The sequence below is a fragment of the Ostrinia nubilalis genome, chromosome 24 (genome assembly GCF_963855985.1).
Source record: "Ostrinia nubilalis chromosome 24, ilOstNubi1.1, whole genome shotgun sequence".
NCBI lineage: Eukaryota > Metazoa > Arthropoda > Insecta > Lepidoptera > Crambidae > Ostrinia > Ostrinia nubilalis.
The window spans coordinates 8,223,436-8,240,534 of record NC_087111.1 but is presented as its reverse complement, the minus strand read 5'-3'; the positions used below and the strand labels follow the sequence as shown (position 1 = coordinate 8,240,534).

The 17,099-nt window shown below is 43.0% G+C and overlaps 1 protein-coding gene across 1 annotated transcript; it reads left to right on the top strand.

Moving 5' to 3' along the window:
* Positions 1-5,070: 5,070 nt before the first annotated feature.
* LOC135083907 (charged multivesicular body protein 3) lies at positions 5,071-16,835 on the top strand. Its single transcript, XM_063978663.1, has 7 exons — positions 5,071-5,203; positions 5,280-5,340; positions 5,544-5,723; positions 6,214-6,254; positions 7,232-7,405; positions 12,067-12,226; positions 16,316-16,835. The coding sequence occupies exons 1-6, from the start codon at positions 5,159-5,161 to the stop codon at positions 12,220-12,222; spliced, it is 657 nt and encodes a 218-aa protein (XP_063834733.1). The 5' UTR covers positions 5,071-5,158; the 3' UTR covers positions 12,223-12,226; positions 16,316-16,835.
* The last annotated feature ends 264 nt before the right edge of the window (positions 16,836-17,099 follow it).

Below are 17,099 nucleotides of genomic sequence, written 5' to 3'. Positions count from 1 at the left end.
TTGATGAAATTTGGAATAGAGATAGTTAGTCCCGGGAAAGAACATAGGATAGTTTTTATCCCGGTTTTTGAAACAGGGACGCGCGCGATAAAGTTTTTCTGTGACAGACAAAATTCCACGCGGGCGAAGCCGCGGGCGGAAAGCTAGTATAACATAATATTATAATTAGTGACCGACCGAATATTCGTTTTCGTTTTCGGCCATTTTCGGCCCAAAAATGGACATTCGGCCATATTTTCGTTTTCGGCCAAAAACCAGCCGAAGCTTCGGCCAAACCGAATATCAGAAATACGTGAATAAGATGGTGACGTTTATCGTTCCGATATCTTCGGGAGTGAATCTGATGCACTCATGGTTCCAATCAGACTTGAACGGACGCGGTATTGTCACACTCTTTTGAAGTTTTGAAGTGAGGTTACATTGTAAAGGGTGTCCAGCGAAAATTTTCCAAGTTCAAAATTGAATACAAATAAAACCAAAGAGTTTTCATTAAGTTTAATTGTTTCAAAATAGAGTCTAATGCGGATTTGAAATACGCCATGAGTCACTGGTCGATGTGTCTTGCTTCACAGCAAGAAGGTGTCTCACCACACACGGAGAATACCTCGATGGAGACACTGAGGACTATTTTTTCTAGCCGCCTCGGTCATCAGATCTCACACCATGCTACTTTTTCTTGTGGGGATATCTCAAGTCAAAAGTTTACAGCAAAACAATCCTTAAATAATTCAGGTTCTGTAAGAAAATATCCGCCGTGAAATTGCAGGAAAATTATTAGCGCGATTTGCTCTCGCATAGTTGCGAATGTAAGGGTCCGGCTGTGAGAGTGCCTATCTATAGTAAAACGGGCATCATTTAAAAGACATTGCCTATAAAAAAATAAATCCGCATTGTTAAACTCCAGTTTGCATTAGTAATAAATAATAAAAAATCATTAATTTATTTGTATGAATCATTTTTGAAGTTGAAAAATTCCCACTGGACACCCTTTATTTCTTCTTCACTTCCCAATATACACCGGAAATAATATTCTACTAAGAATTCATAATTCAATTTTTTGTGTTTTAATTCCGGTTTTCTTTAATCAATCCTTATCAAAAACAACTGTCAAACATCATTATGTTTTTGGTCAAAATATTAACGGTTTTCAAAGTTTTTACATAATTTCAGATTGAAATTTGAGAGTTGAAGGTCATTTTCGTTTTCGTTTTCGTTTTCGGCCGAAAATGAGACTGCAGCCGAAGCTTCGTTTTCGTTTCCATTTTCGGCTGAAAATCCATATTCGGTCGGACACTAATTATAATTAGTATCATTACACAATAACCAATAGTAAAACTGCAACCGATGCAAAAAGTGCTTGTGCAATGTAATGTCAACGCGCGAGCGCATTTGACGGTCAATTACAAGGCGTATGAGTTATTTTATACTTTATGCCTTTGTGATAAGGTCATGGGATGGAGCAACCATAAAACGGACATTTCGCAAAGTGGTATGCGTATACGCCGTAAATGTACGGTGGTGGCGAAATGCACCGGCGTTCCAAACTGTCGCTTGTACATAATGTTTAATGTTAAGTATTTAATTTGTATTTCCTTTAAAAGCAAAAAGTTAGTAAAAATCCCTGATAGGTAAGTAGGTACAGTCAGCGTCAAATAGGACAATTGAAATAAGATTGTGTTGTTAACTTTTTGGCCACTTTGGGTGTCACGAATTGTTTGATGTTGCTGACTGTACATAAAAATGTTCTTCATAACTATTAGGAGCAGATCTAAACTTAGCTACTATTTAAAAAAAATATTGCTGTTGTTAAAATCTTTCACTAAAGATTTTTATCTTTTGGGTTTTATTTAGGAACTTCAATCAGTGATAATCATTAGTTTAAGTTTCTATAACATCACACATTTTTCATATTAACAGTCAATAATTAACTGAATATGTATCTGCTAGTAAATAATAATATGACAAAGTAATTCAAATAAAGATTTCAAAGCAATACAATTAAAACGGAAACTTTTATAGATAACATCTACATGTGACCACACAGTGACACGACAGTGCACATGTACCGGGCACATTACAACATTAAATACAATTAAGATTGTTGTAATGTACTATTATTATGTTCTATAGTATAATTAGTGTGATAGAGTATTGAAGGCAACATCAGATAAAAATTCAAGGAAATAATGATATCAATTGAACAAAAGATTGGTTTAAAAGGTTGTAATACTCAAAAAAAATATATGCCTTTTTAAAATCTTATTAGAAACTAAAAGAAAAACGAAAACAGTAAAAAAATCAATTAAAATACGCTCCAGATAAGTTTAACTGAAGAATAAAATTACAATAGCATACACAGAACTCTCAACTAAATAATAAGTGAACTCCTTCGAAAAATAATTCTTAACCTCGTAAGCCCGGATGTGCCTCAGAAGGAACTTAAACTTTGTAGTCAGTAACGCCGAGACATTTCCGGAGGTGATTTCGAAGTTTCGCCGGATGTGCCTTCAGAGGAACTAAAACTTTAGCGATAAGTTTAAGTTCAAAAATTCGCGCCTATCGAAAAAAAAGTGTGATAGTCTATGGCTCAAAGTATTCAAAATCAGGTATCCGAACTTATTAATATAAAAAAAACAAAATGTCACTGTCAAATTATCATTTTTCTTTGACAAGGTGGTTCGTCCGAGAAGACGTGATGTGCGATTAATTTTTTTTCTTCACGTTAACGTAGTTTTATTGCAAAACTGACCAATATATTTTAAGTTAAAATACTGCTAAACAAGCAAAAAAATTATTTTTCCCAATTTGAAGTAGTTTTGTAAGATTTTTTTTCGTTTGAAAATAATAGTTCTTTGCAAAGAACATTCGGTCTTTATGGTGAAAGTTTTATTTTTGTATATTTTTTCTATTGAGATGGGACTGAGTATTGGACTTTTAAAATTATGATATGATTGAGAAAATTTTCCATGAGAACGTTCTGATTTTTAGTTTAGTAAATATTATAATCGACATGAATATCCACTTTACTTCTTATACATTCTAACCTATCATTAGTGTATGTTATAAAACCGATAGTACTTTTAAAAGTACTAATTATGAAACATTAAATAAAATTAAAACCGTTGTACCTTTTCAGTTACATTTATTAATATCATTATTGTATCTTTATGTAGTATTAATTTATTAAGAAGGTTACATTTAGGTTTTACTTTAAAGTATAAAATACAATTTATTTACTTTTCCTTTTTAAAGTCTGTAATACCGAATGTTCTTTTAAGAGAAAACATTTTTTTATTATTTTTCACCTAAAATAAGCTCTATGCACTATTATATAGGACCCAAGAAAAGATGAATGCAAAAGAAAATCTCTAACATAGAATTTTTTTTACTCGAAGTGCTCGGCGTTTACTACTTCAAATTATTCGTTCTTCTGAAAGCACATTCGGCGATACTTAGAAGTCGACAAAATTTACTCTTCGGTCTTACGAGGATAAACTAAGACTAACTGCAGATTTACCAATCTCAGATAATGTTTTATCAAAGAAATAAATATTATGTGTTTACATACATACAGACTCCTCGAGAAGCAATTGTTATCCAAGTATAAATAGTATTATCTAGGTCATTGTTTGTGTCTCGCTTCCCAAATGTTATTCACATCTGTTCAGAATCAACTGACGCTACTTAGGTCTTATACCTACTTACATAAATAGGTACAATGCATTTTTTTTTATCACAAAATCAGGTTTAATTTCAATATAAATTACCTACAAGACATTAGAATGTACGAATACTCGCCAATCTATTAATTGCAACAGTTTTACTGGTACACGTTATTTTCAGAGAAAGTTTGGCTTCTTACATCGCGGAAATATTGAAGTAACCTACACGAACGGCGAAAAACAGATGGCGAAACGAAAAACTTAAAGATAACATTTATTTATAAGTTCAAGGTAACTGCTCAGGTTAAAGCGATGTAGAAGATAATTATAGAACGGATAAAAAAGACTGCATCTTGAAAATGCGGACATCGAAAGAAGTTTGTTCAACCTTGCAATTTTTGTGAAAATATTAACTTAATTCAGCACTTACTTGGTATGATAAGACTCCTGTGGAATTATTCACGATAATACAGGGAAGCAGTCACTCCAAAGGATAGAGAAAACGAGAAAATAAACAATTTTCTTTTTCTCAAAAACTGCTAATACCAAAATTCCAAACACTGCGCCGGATTTTTTGTTTGTTGCCATTATTTAAAAGCTGTCAAAAATCTCTAGTTTTCATAAAATACCCCCAAAATAATTTTCACGTAAAATAGCCCTCCAGTTGCTATAAAAATTGAGAGAAAGTAATTTTAGTGTAATTTTAAGAAAATTATATCAAATTCATTATGAAAATGAAAATTTTCATACCTTAGCCTTAGAATCTAAGACCTTTGTACCAAAAAAAAGAAGAATTCTAAGCAGTTATACTTCTTCCAAGAATTTGTCTTTTTCTTTCCATTCTTAGAATAATTATAATTCTGATGAAATATTAATAGTACATACACTTCTTGATGATATTTTTACCACTAAAAATGGGTAAAATGAACAATGATTGCAACACTAGAACCTGTTTTAAAATGCGTTTCGTTCTACGATAACTAAATAAAAGTATTCAAATTTTCTCTGCTATTACAATGACAAATTATCTTTTTTTGAGTAGAAATATAAAAAAAATATTGTTTAGGTATATTTATTATGTTACAAATGATAAATAACAGAAAATAATTTATAATATCATCATATCTATTTAACGGTATCTGTGTTAAACGAAAAACAAGTTCTGTAATGTTCCGTTGAACACAATACTTGTTTGAATTGTTTATAAATAAACGTCTAAAAAATCGTTCTAAAGTTATTGTATACATTTAATGTATTATTCATTACATTATTATCTATGAAAAAAAAAAACATTTTGCTTGTATTTTTTTGTAAAATGTACATTTTAGATTAAATAAATAAACTTTTACGCTCCAATTTACGGATTGTGTTTGATGAGGTCATCATATGTTACTTCCTGTCAAAAGTGTCAAAAAAACGTCAAAGTACCTATCAAAACAAATTGGTTTGTTTTACTTGAAATTATTTTCTAATTTATCTCAGAAAATAGCCATAAAATGGGTTTATTTGGTAAATCCCCGGAGAGGAATCCTAAGGAAATGGTATTTTAATTAATATTCAGTGAAGTGTTTATGGCAAAGGTAAATTTTTCTCTAAAATTCTGTGTTCATGTTCCAGGTAAATGAGTGGTCCCACAAACTTCGAAAAGAAGGATACAATTTGGATAGACAAATTCGTAGTATGTATCTCCTTTCGTTCAGGTCAAATACTTAAATAAAAAAGTTTTATTGCTATAAGTTCAGGTTGAAATAATTTTGATCTTGAAAGAATGTTTTCTATTGTGACCTTCATGGTATTAGTCATAGCTTAATCCTGAAAATATGTTCATCATGTTAAAGGAAAAGTTATGTATAAGTTTATTTAATTGTATTAAATTGATAGGTATACAGCGAGAAGAAGAAAAAATAAAAAAGTCACTGAAAGAAGCTGCAGGAAAGAATGATAAACAAGTGTGCACAATACTAGCAAAGGAAATCATAAGGTCTCGTAAGGCGATCAGTAAAATATACACAAGCAAAGCACATCTCAACTCTGTTCAGATGCAAATGAAGAACCAACTAGGTAAGGTTTAATTAATTGAATGTATTATTAGAATTTACAATGTCAGTGTTCCTTTCTAGTATGTAAGAGTTCTGAGATGTTTATAAAGTAGCAGTAGTCTGGCCCCTCTTTCTGACTGGGTACGTGCCCAGGGCCCCGTGATCGAGTGGGCCCCGTCTTCTCAAAAAACCTTTTTTCAGATGATAATTGATCCTTAAGTGCCCAGGGCCCCTAGTAGGTTGAAGACGGCCCTGGCAGTAGTAGCAGTAGATGTTTAATAAGTGTTTGGGTGACTTAAATAGTGACCTAATATTATAAGTAATAGTTTTTGTAGTATTTTTTTTTTGTAAACTCTTTTGTCGCCTTCCTATTTAGTTTTATCCATTTCTTGGACACCATTTCATTACTAAGCTACTCCAACAAAGCTCACTCTGTATCCCTAATATATTCGTTTTCATTGCAATTTTGTGTTTTTTTCACATATTTGACTTTGAAATGTTTCTTTTCACAGCCACATTGCGGGTAGCTGGGTCATTACAAAAATCTACAGAGGTAAATAAAATCCTATATTGTCTTTTCATAACCATTAAAATAAGTTGTATACCCACCCAGTGCATCAATGTCTGCTATTATTTCAATAACGAAAATATACATGTGTAAAGAGCAGGGCTTCTTTATTCTAAAATTATAGGCGCTGATGAATTTCACAATTTTTATTGACGACTTTCAAGTAATAGCACATTACACGTTTGTTGCAGACACACAAGCAAGCCAGCAAGAAGTTCTTAGTTGCTAGAGTAAAAAATAAACATTTTTATTCGATGTTGCCAACATGTATACGTAAATGTTTTTCAAAAACTAAAATAATCTTAAAAATAATAAACTTATAACAAACTTCTTTACACACCTTCAATGTTGTCAAGAAAAAAAAAAGAAGAATGCGATTCTAATTTTATTTAAGGCCCCTCGCCCACGGTGATTTTTTGTAGCGATACAGTAGCGATTCTGTCGCACGTTCGCTTCGTAGTAGTAGCGTTGCTGTCGTTTGTTTACGAAACGCGCGACAGCATCACTACAAAAAGTCACCGTGGGCGAGAGGCCTAAACTCCACTCTTCTCACTACCCGTTTTCACCATCAATCCCTAATTTTTAAGTGACCCCTATGTATGGTAACACATAACAGGAATTTTGTTTTCATAGGGGTCATTTAAAAATTTGGGGTTGATGTTGATGGTGAAAACGGGCATTATTATAAACTTTTTACACACAGGAAATGCAAGTCATGTATAGATGACCCACACTGAACTGTCCCACCAAACTCAATGACAGGGGGGCACTACCATCGTTCAACTAAATGGTTTCCAACATGGCAAAAATCAGAACCAGCGATCCGGTATTGACGGTGGCGCCCCAATGTCATGGATCAGTTCAGTATTTTGGAACTATATTATGGCCACATTTACCTTCAATGTTGTCAAGAAAAAAAAAGAAGAATGTAGTTCTAAATTTAAACAATTTTTTTTTTACAGGTCATGCAAGCCATGCAAGCGCTCATCAGGCTGCCAGAGATAGCGCACACTATGCAAGAGCTGAGCAAGGAGATGATGCGTGCCGGCATCATCGAGGAAATGTTGGACGAAACCATGTCCTCCATGGAGGACGAGGAGGAGGTGGAGGAGGCGGCGCAGGCGGAGCTTGACAAGGTATGACGTCACATAGTGCTAGCGCTCATCAGGCTGACAATAGCGCACACGATGCAAGAGCTGAGCAAGGAGATGATGCTGGACGACACAATGTCCTCCATGGAGGAGGTGGAGGAGGCGGCGCAGGCGGAGCTTGACAAGGTATGACGTCACATAGTGCTAGCACTCATCAGGCTGCCAGTAGCGCACACGATGCAGGAGCTGAGCAAGGAGATGATGGACGACACCATGTCCTCCATGGAGGACGAGGAGGAGGCAGCGCAGGCGGAGCTTGACAAGGTAATGACGTCACATAGTGCTAGCTCTCATCAGGCTGCCAGTAGCGCACACGATGCAGGAGCTAAGCAAGGAGATGATGCTGGACGACACAATGTCCTCCATGGAGGAGGTGGAGGAGGCGGCGCAGGCGGAGCTTGACAAGGTAGTGACGTCACATAGTGCTAGCGCTCATCAGGCTGCCAGTAGCGCACACGATGCAGGAGCTAAGCAAGGAGATGATGGAAGGTAATGACGTCACATAGTGCGAGCACTCATCAGGCTGCAGAGGAGGTGGAGGAGGCGGCGCAGGCGGAGCTTGACAAGGTAATGACGTCACATAGTGCTAGCACTCATCAGGCTGCAGAGGAGGAGGTGGAGGAGGCGGCGCAGGCGGAGCTTGACAAGGTAATGACGTCACATAGAGCTAGCGCTCATCAGGCTGCCAGTAGCGCACACGATGCAAGAGCTAAGCAAGGAGATGATGCTGGACGAGACCATGTCCTCCATGGAGGACGAGGAGGAGGTGGAGGAGGCGGCGCAGGCGGAGCTTGACAAGGTAATGACGTCACACAGTGCTAGCGCTCATCAGGCTGCCAGTAGCGCACACGATGCAGTAGCTGAGCAAGGAGATGTGGGATATGATGCTCAACCACAATAAGGAAGCTAGATGTTAGTGCTTCCTTCCGAGCGGGTGTTGTGCTCGGGGACCAAGGTCCAATTTACACCATCTTGGTTTGTCTATATATACTTGGCAGGATATAAAACTCCGTCACCGCGATGCAGGTATGTATGAGCGACGGAGTGTGCCATAGTGTAGTAGTGACAGCGCCATCTGTTGGTACACAGTTTGTAGTGGCGTATCGTCGGTGTCGCCACAGAGACGATGCGCGCCGGCATCATCGAGGAGATGCTGGACGAGACCATGTCCTCCATGGAGGACGAGGAAGTGGAGGAGGCGGCGCAGGCGGAGCTTGACAAGGTAATGACGTCACATAGTGCTAGCACTCATCAGGCTGCAGAGGAGGAGGTGGAGGAGGCGGCGCAGGCGGAGCTTGACAAGGTAATGACGTCACATAGTGCTAGCACTCATCAGGCTGCAGAGGAGGAGGTAGAGGAGGCGGCGCAGGCGGAGCTTGACAAGGTAATGACGTCACATAGTGCTAGCACTCATCAGGCTGCAGAGGAGGAGGTAGAGGAGGCGGCGCAGGCGGAGCTTGACAAGGTAATGACGTCACACAGTGCTAGCGCTGATCAGGCTGCCAGTAGCGCACACGATGCAGGAGCTGAGCAAGGAGATGATGCTGGACGACACAATGAGGAGGCGGCGCAGGCGGAGCTTGACAAGGTAATGACGTCACATAGTGCTAGCACTCATCAGGCTGCAGAGGAGGAGGCGGCGCAGGCGGAGCTTGACAAGGTAATGACGTCACATAGTGCTAGCACTCATCAGGCTGCAGAGGAGGAGGCGGCGCAGGCGGAGCTTGACAAGGTAATGACGTCACATAGTGCTAGCACTCATCAGGTTGCAGAGGAGGAGGCGGCGCAGGCGGAGCTTGACAAGGTAATGACGTCACATAGTGCTAGCACTCATCAGGTTGCAGAGGAGGAGGCGGCGCAGGCGGAGCTTGACAAGGTAATGACGTCACATAGTGCTAGCACTCATCAGGCTGCAGAGGAGGAGGTGGAGGAGGCGGCGCAGGCGGAGCTTGACAAGGTAATGACGTCACATAGTGCTAGCACTCATCAGGCTGCAGAGGAGGAGGTGGAGGAGGCGGCGCAGGCGGAGCTTGACAAGGTAATGACGTCACATAGTGCTAGCACTCATCAGGCTGCAGAGGAGGAGGTGGAGGAGGCGGCGCAGGCGGAGCTTGACAAGGTAATGACGTCACATAGTGCTAGCACTCATCAGGTTGCAGAGGAGGAGGCGGCGCAGGCCGAGCTTGATAAGGTAATGACGTCACATAGTGCGAGCGCTCATCAGGCTGCCAGTAGCACACACGATGCAGGAGCTGAGCAAGGAGATGATGCTGGACGACACAATGAGGAGGCGGCGCAGGCGGAGCTTGACAAGGTATGACGTCACATAGTGCTAGCGCTCATCAGGCTGAAGGAGACGATGCGCGTCGGTATTATCAAGGAAATGCTGGACGAGACCATGTCCTCCATGGAGGACGAGGAGGAGGTGGAGGAGGCGGCGCAGGCGGAGCTTGACAAGGTAACGACGTCACATAGTGCGAGCGCTCATCAGACTGCAGAGGAGGAGGTGGAGGAGGCGGCGCAGGCGGAGCTTGACAAGGTAACGACGTCACATAGTGCTAGCACTCATCAGGCTGCAGAGGAGGAGGTGGAGGAGGCGGCGCAGGCGGAGCTTGACAAGGTAATGACGTCACATAGTGCTAGCACTCATCAGGTTGCAGAGGAGGAGGCGGCGCAGGCCGAGCTTGATAAGGTAATGACGTCACATAGTGCGAGCGCTCATCAGGCTGCCAGTAGCACACACGATGCAGGAGCTGAGCAAGGAGATGATGCTGGACGACACAATGAGGAGGCGGCGCAGGCGGAGCTTGACAAGGTATGACGTCACATAGTGCTAGCGCTCATCAGGCTGAAGGAGACGATGCGCGTCGGTATTATCAAGGAAATGCTGGACGAGACCATGTCCTCCATGGAGGACGAGGAGGAGGTGGAGGAGGCGGCGCAGGCGGAGCTTGACAAGGTAACGACGTCACATAGTGCGAGCGCTCATCAGACTGCAGAGGAGGAGGTGGAGGAGGCGGCGCAGGCGGAGCTTGACAAGGTAACGACGTCACATAGTGCTAGCACTCATCAGGCTGCAGAGGAGGAGGTGGAGGAGGCGGCGCAGGCGGAGCTTGACAAGGTAACGACGTCACATAGTGCTAGCACTCATCAGGCTGCAGAGGAGGAGGTGGAGGAGGCGGCGCAGGCGGAGCTTGACAAGGTAACGACGTCACATAGTGCTAGCACTCATCAGGCTGCAGAGGAGGAGGTGGAGGAGGCGGCGCAGGCGGAGCTTGACAAGGTAACGACGTCACATAGTGCGAGCACTCATCAGGCTGCAGAGGAGGAGGTGGAGGAGGCGGCGCAGGCGGAGCTTGACAAGGTAACGACGTCACATAGTGCTAGCACTCATCAGGCTGCAGAGGAGGAGGTGGAGGAGGCGGCGCAGGCGGAGCTTGACAAGGTAACGACGTCACATAGTGCTAGCACTCATCAGGCTGCAGAGGAGGAGGTGGAGGAGGCGGCGCAGGCGGAGCTTGACAAGGTAACGACGTCACATAGTGCTAGCACTCATCAGGCTGCAGAGGAGGAGGTGGAGGAGGCGGCGCAGGCGGAGCTTGACAAGGTAACGACGTCACATAGTGCTAGCACTCATCAGGCTGCAGAGGAGGAGGTGGAGGAGGCGGCGCAGGCGGAGCTTGACAAGGTAACGACGTCACATAGTGCTAGCACTCATCAGGCTGCAGAGGAGGAGGTGGAGGAGGCGGCGCAGGCGGAGCTTGACAAGGTACGCGCTGACGTCACACTTTTGATAAGGTATGGAATATATATCAGCAAACAGATCAAACGTGGATCCTCAGAGGGCATGTTCACATCTTTAATGGAATTATGACGTCACACTTTCACAGTCTATTGAGATCGATAGGGTTAGGGTTAGGACTGTTTACACCTCTAGTTTCCTCAAATGAAACCCAAAGTGAAGGTTAGGTAGTCCTGGGGGATAGCTTACTAGCTAGCTAGCTGTCCCTCAGGACGTATAATAATATCGACAGGTGTGTGAAATTTGACATCGACTTCCCTCTGTTACTAAAATGGGACAGTCCCATCTCTCGTTCCCAGCACTGCAAACATTCGAGTTGTTCCTCATTTGCTGCGAACGTGACGGAAAGAAAGGACGTGACAGCTGGTGTTACATTACTTTATTACTTTGCGAGCGTTGCATGTGACACTCGTATGCCGTCAACTCGCAGAATTCGCATTAAATTACATGATAGATTACCTACATGGTACACTTTAGATTTTCCACAACTATTCTCTTCATTTGGCGTTTGGGGCAGAAAAGTTCTCGAGTGGCGACCGCGGGCCGGAAGTTGTAGCGTGGGCAGGCCTCCCATTAGGTGGACCGACGATCTAGTGAAGGTTACGGGAAGAGCCTGGATGAGGGCAGCGCAGGACCGGTCGTTATGGAAATCCATGGGGGAGGCCTTTTTCCAGCAGTGGACGTCATTTGGATGAAACGAATTCTCTTCATTTATCAGCGGCGCCGCCGCTTGACTATTGTGGTGAACTCACTACTACAATAACATGTATTTAGAAATTGCTAAAATAAAAAAAACTTACTTTAAAAATAATTATTTGTGTATTAAGGGCTTAATTTCTTACAGGTCCTCTGGGAATTAACCCAGGGCAAGTTAGGCGAAGCACCCGCTCCGCCAACGGCCGTCGGCGCGCCCTCCACCAGCAAAGAGGAAGAGGTTCCCGAGCCGGATGAAAGCGAGCTCGACGAGATGCAGTCTAGGCTGGAAGCGCTGCGGTCTTAGAGCGGTACGTTGCAATGCAGCCGTTATTACAGCTGCGTAAGGTGCTACCCTTTTAGTTCGATGAGTCGTGTCTGTAGCCTTTGGAGACGTTGTGACGGCATTATGGATGCTTGTCGACGCTCTTGAATAGCAATAGTCTTAGAGCTGGACAGGATGCAGTCCCGGCTGGAAGCGCTGCGGTCTTAGAGCGGTACGTTGCAATATAGCCGCTAATACAGCTGCGTAAGGTGCTACCCTTTTAGTTCGATGAGTCGTATCTGTAGCCTTTGGAGACGTTGTGACGGCATTATGAATGCTTGTCGACGCTCTTGAATAGCAATAGTCTTAGAGCTGGACAGGATGCAGTCCCGGCTGGAAGCGCTGCGGTCTTAGAGCGGTAAGTTGCAATATAGCCGCTATTACAGCTGCGTAAGGTGCTACCCTTTTAGTTCGATGAGTCGTGTCTGTAGCCTTTGGAGACGTTTTGACGGCATTATGGATGCTTGTCGACGCTCCTGAATAGCTATCCTCTTAGAGCTGGACGAGATGCAGTCTAGGCTGGAAGCGCTGCGGTCTTAGAGCGGTACGTTGCAATATAGCCGCTATTACAGCTGCGTAAGGTGCTACCCTTTTAGTTCGATGAGTCGTGTCTGTAGCCTTTGGAGACGTTGTGACGGCATTATGGATGCTTGTCGACGCTCTTGAATAGCAATAGTCTTAGAACTGAAGGAGATACAGTCCCGGCTGGAAGCGCTGCGGTCTTAGAGCGGTACGTTGCAATGTAGCCGCTATTACAACTGAGTAAGGTGCTAGTGTTTAACATGCGCCGAACCGTGGGTGCAACTTTCGAAGGCGTTGTGACGTCATCTGTCGATGCTCCTGAATAGCTATCATCTTAGAGCTGGACGAGATGCAGTCCCGGCTGGAAGCGCTGCGGTCTTAGAGCGGTACGTTGCAATATAGCCGCTATTACAACTGCGTAAGGTCCTACCCTTTTAGTTCGATGAGTCGTGTCTGTAGCCTTTGGAGACGTTGTGACGGCATTATGGATGCTTGTCGACGCTCCTGAATAGCTATCATCTTAGAGCGGGACGAGATGCAGTCCCGGCTGGAAGCGCTGCGGTCTTAGAGCGGTACGTTGCAATGTAGTCGCTATTACAACCGCGTAAGGTGCTAGTGTTTAATATGCGCCGACCCGTGGGTGCAACTTTCGAAGGCGTTGTGACGTCATTTGTCAACGCTCTTGAATAACAGTAGTCGCTGGATGCGTCATAGAGCGGTACATACGTTGCAATATAGCCATTATTACAACTGAGTAAGGTGTTAGTGTTTAATATGCGCCGTGTCTGCACTGTACCTTTTAGAGACGTGGCGTCATCTGTCGATGCTCATCTTAGAGCGGGACGAGATGCAGTCCCGGCTGGAAGCGCTGCGGTCTTAGAGCGGTACGTTGCAATGTAGCCGCTATTACGACTGCGTAAGGTGCTAGGGTCTAGCACGCGCCGTGGCTGCAACTTTGGAAGGAGTTGTGACATCAGTATGGACGCTTGTTGACGCTCTTCAAGAGCTTATAGCCTTAGAACTCGACGAGATGAAGACTTCCCGACGGAAGCGCTGCGGTCTTAGAGCGGTACGTTGCAATATAGTCGCTATTACAACTGCGCAAGGTGATAGGGTCTAGCACGCGCCGTGGCTGCAACTTTGGAAGGAGTTGTGACATCAGTATGGACGCTTGTTGACGCTCTTCAAGAGCTTATAGCCTTAGAACTCGACGAGATGAAGACTTCCCGACGGAAGCGCTGCGGTCTTAGGACGGTATGTTGCATTGTAGTCGCTATTACAACTGCGTAAGGTGCTAGGGTCTAGCACGCGCCGTGGCTGCAACTTTGGAAGGAGTTGTGACATCAATATGGACGCTTGTTGACGCTCTTCAAGAGCTTATAGCCTTAGAACTCGACGAGATTAAGACTTCCCGGCTGGAAGCGCTGCGGTCTTAGAGCGGTACGTTGCAATATAGCCGCTATTACTGCTGCGTAAGGTGCTACCCTTTTAGTTCGATGAGTCGTGTCTGTAGCCTTTGGAGACGTTGTGACGGCATTATGGATGCTTGTCGACGCTCTTGAATAACAGTAGTCGCTGGATGAGATGTAGTCCCGGCTGGAAGCGCTGCGGTCTTAGGACGGTACGTTGCAATATAGCCGCTATTACAACTGCGTAAGGTGCTAGTGTTTAACATGCGCCGAACCGTGGGTGCAACTTTCGAAGGCGTTGTGACGTCATTTGTCAACGCTCTTGAATAACAGTAGTCGCTGGATGAGATGTAGTCCCGGCTGGAAGCGCTGCGGTCTTAGAGCGGTACGTTGCAATGTAGCCGTTATTACAACTGCGTAAGGTGCTAGTGTTTAACATGCGCCGAACCGTTGGTACAACTTTCGAAGGCGTTGTGACGTCATTTGTTGATGCTCCTGAATAGCTATCGTCATAGAGCTGGACGAGATTTGGTCCCGGCTGGAAGCGCTGCGGTCTTAGAGCGGTACGTTGCAATATAGCCGCAATTACAACTGAGTAAGGTGCTAGTGTTTAACATGCGCCGAACCGTGGGTGCAACTTTCGAAGGCGTTGTGACGTCATTTGTCAACGCTCTTGAATAACAGTAGTCGCTGGACGAGATGCAGTCCCGACTGGAAGCGCTGCGGTCTTAGAGCGGTACGTTGCAATATAGCCGCAATTACAACTGAGTAAGGTGCTAGTGTTTAACATGCGCCGAACCGTGGGTGAAACTTTCGAAGGCATTGTGACGTCATTTGTCAACGCTCTTGAATAACAGTAGTCGCTGGATGCGTCTTAGAGCGGTACATACGTTGCAATATAGCCGTTATTACAACTGAGTAAGGTGTTAGTGTTTAATATGCGCCGTGTCTGCACTGTACCTTTTAGAGACGTGGCGTCATCTGTCGATGCTCATCTTAGAGCGGGACGAGATGCAGTCCCGGCTGGAAGCGCTGCGGTCTTAGAGCGGTACGTTGCAATATAGTCGCTATTACAACTGCGCAAGGTGATAGGGTCTAGCACGCGCCGTGGCTGCAACTTTGGAAGGAGTTGTGACATCAGTATGGACGCTTGTTGACGCTCTTCAAGAGCTTATAGCCTTAGAACTCGACGAGATGAAGACTTCCCGGCGGAAGCGCTGCGGTCTTACGACGGTATGTTGCATTGTAGTCGCTATTACAACTGCGTAAGGTGCTAGGGTCTAGCACGCGCCGTGGCTGCAACTTTGGAAGGAGTTGTGACATCAGAATGGACGCTTGTTGATGCTCTTCAAAAGCTTATAGCCTTAGAACTCGACGAGATGAAGACTTCCCGGCGGAAGCACTGAGGTATTAGGACGGTACGTTGCATTGTAGTCGCTATTACGACTGTGTAAGGTGCTAGTGCCTCAACCTAGCACGCGCCGCCCTCCACCAGCAAAGAGGAAGAGGTCCCCGAGCCGGACGAAAGCGAGCTCGACGAGATGCAGTCTAGGCTGGAAGCGCTGCGGTCTTAAGAAGGTACAGTAAGATCGTTTCATCCATGAAGATGCGCCCCACCATTCTTCCGCTAATGTTTGAGTGTTATCGGTACATGCTAAATTATCCATGAGTGCACACGCACACTACAATAATGACGCTCGGATTGCTCGGATCCCCGCACCCCGCGCTTCCCTCGACCAAAAATTGGTGAGGGGTGTCTTCGTGGATGAAACGATCTATACACATTTATTTTTGTTGTGAAATAGCACCTGTTAAAACTACCCTTATAGGCAGTGGGAATATAGTTCCCACCAAATTTTGAACTTTATTTGTTTGTCTTAAGGTCCATTGCGGCGTTGCCAATTTAATTGATTTAATTGACACATCATGACCTCAAAAGGATGATTAAGGGTCAGCTTCCCGACATTGCGTGTAGTTCGCCAATTTGGACCATAAATTAAGTTATTGTCGTTCGTAGAACAGAATGGGGAAGTTGCATTTAGCTACAGTCGGTATCTAAAGTTGTAATATTACTAAGCATCTGGCAATCTAGTTTTTTTTATTATATTCAATTGTTTTTTCAACCTCCTTTTGTTTTTTTTCAGGACACTTGTAAGAAGGTTGAACCAGCGCATGAGTCGAGTAACAAACGCCTTTATGTAAATATTAATTATTGTTGTAACGATTAAGTTCGCGCTAATGAAGTGGTGATCGTTTTTGAGATTTGCGCATCTTCGAGCTTAATGTTGTTTAATTTCTATATATTTATGTTTCATTTACTTGCTGTGCAACTGATCTGTCTAAAAATATAATTTATGGGAATAATTGGAGTACCTTTACAATGCTCTCAGTTGAAATACTGCTTCGTAGATTTTTATAGATATGCAAATACTTGAATTTTATTTATATAACGTCACATTGTGTACGTTACGCAAATGCAATCGCAAACTAACTAAAAAAAGCGTATTGAACAATTATCAGTATTTAAATGTATTTTTTTACATATTATTATTCGGTATTGTGAAATCGCAAATGGTGTTTAAAACTAATTAAAAATAGCAACATTTGATTCTATTGTTATGTAACCTAATTGGCTCCTTGTAATTAATGTTATACTGGTCGATTGTCTATGTCTATTTAAAAATTATGTTATTATTTAAATTCATAATAACTGATGTGTTCTTAGATGTACAAAATTAAGTGCAAATTGCTAATGTAGTTTTTCGAAGCATCGTGTATACTTACAAACTTAAAACATGAAGATTTGTTATAAAAAATCGTTTAAAGAACAACAGTTTCCATTAATTTTATGAGTATACTTAAATAGTCAAGCAATTATACCCCAATATGAATATTATTTATAATATTAAACAACCACTCTTCTGTACC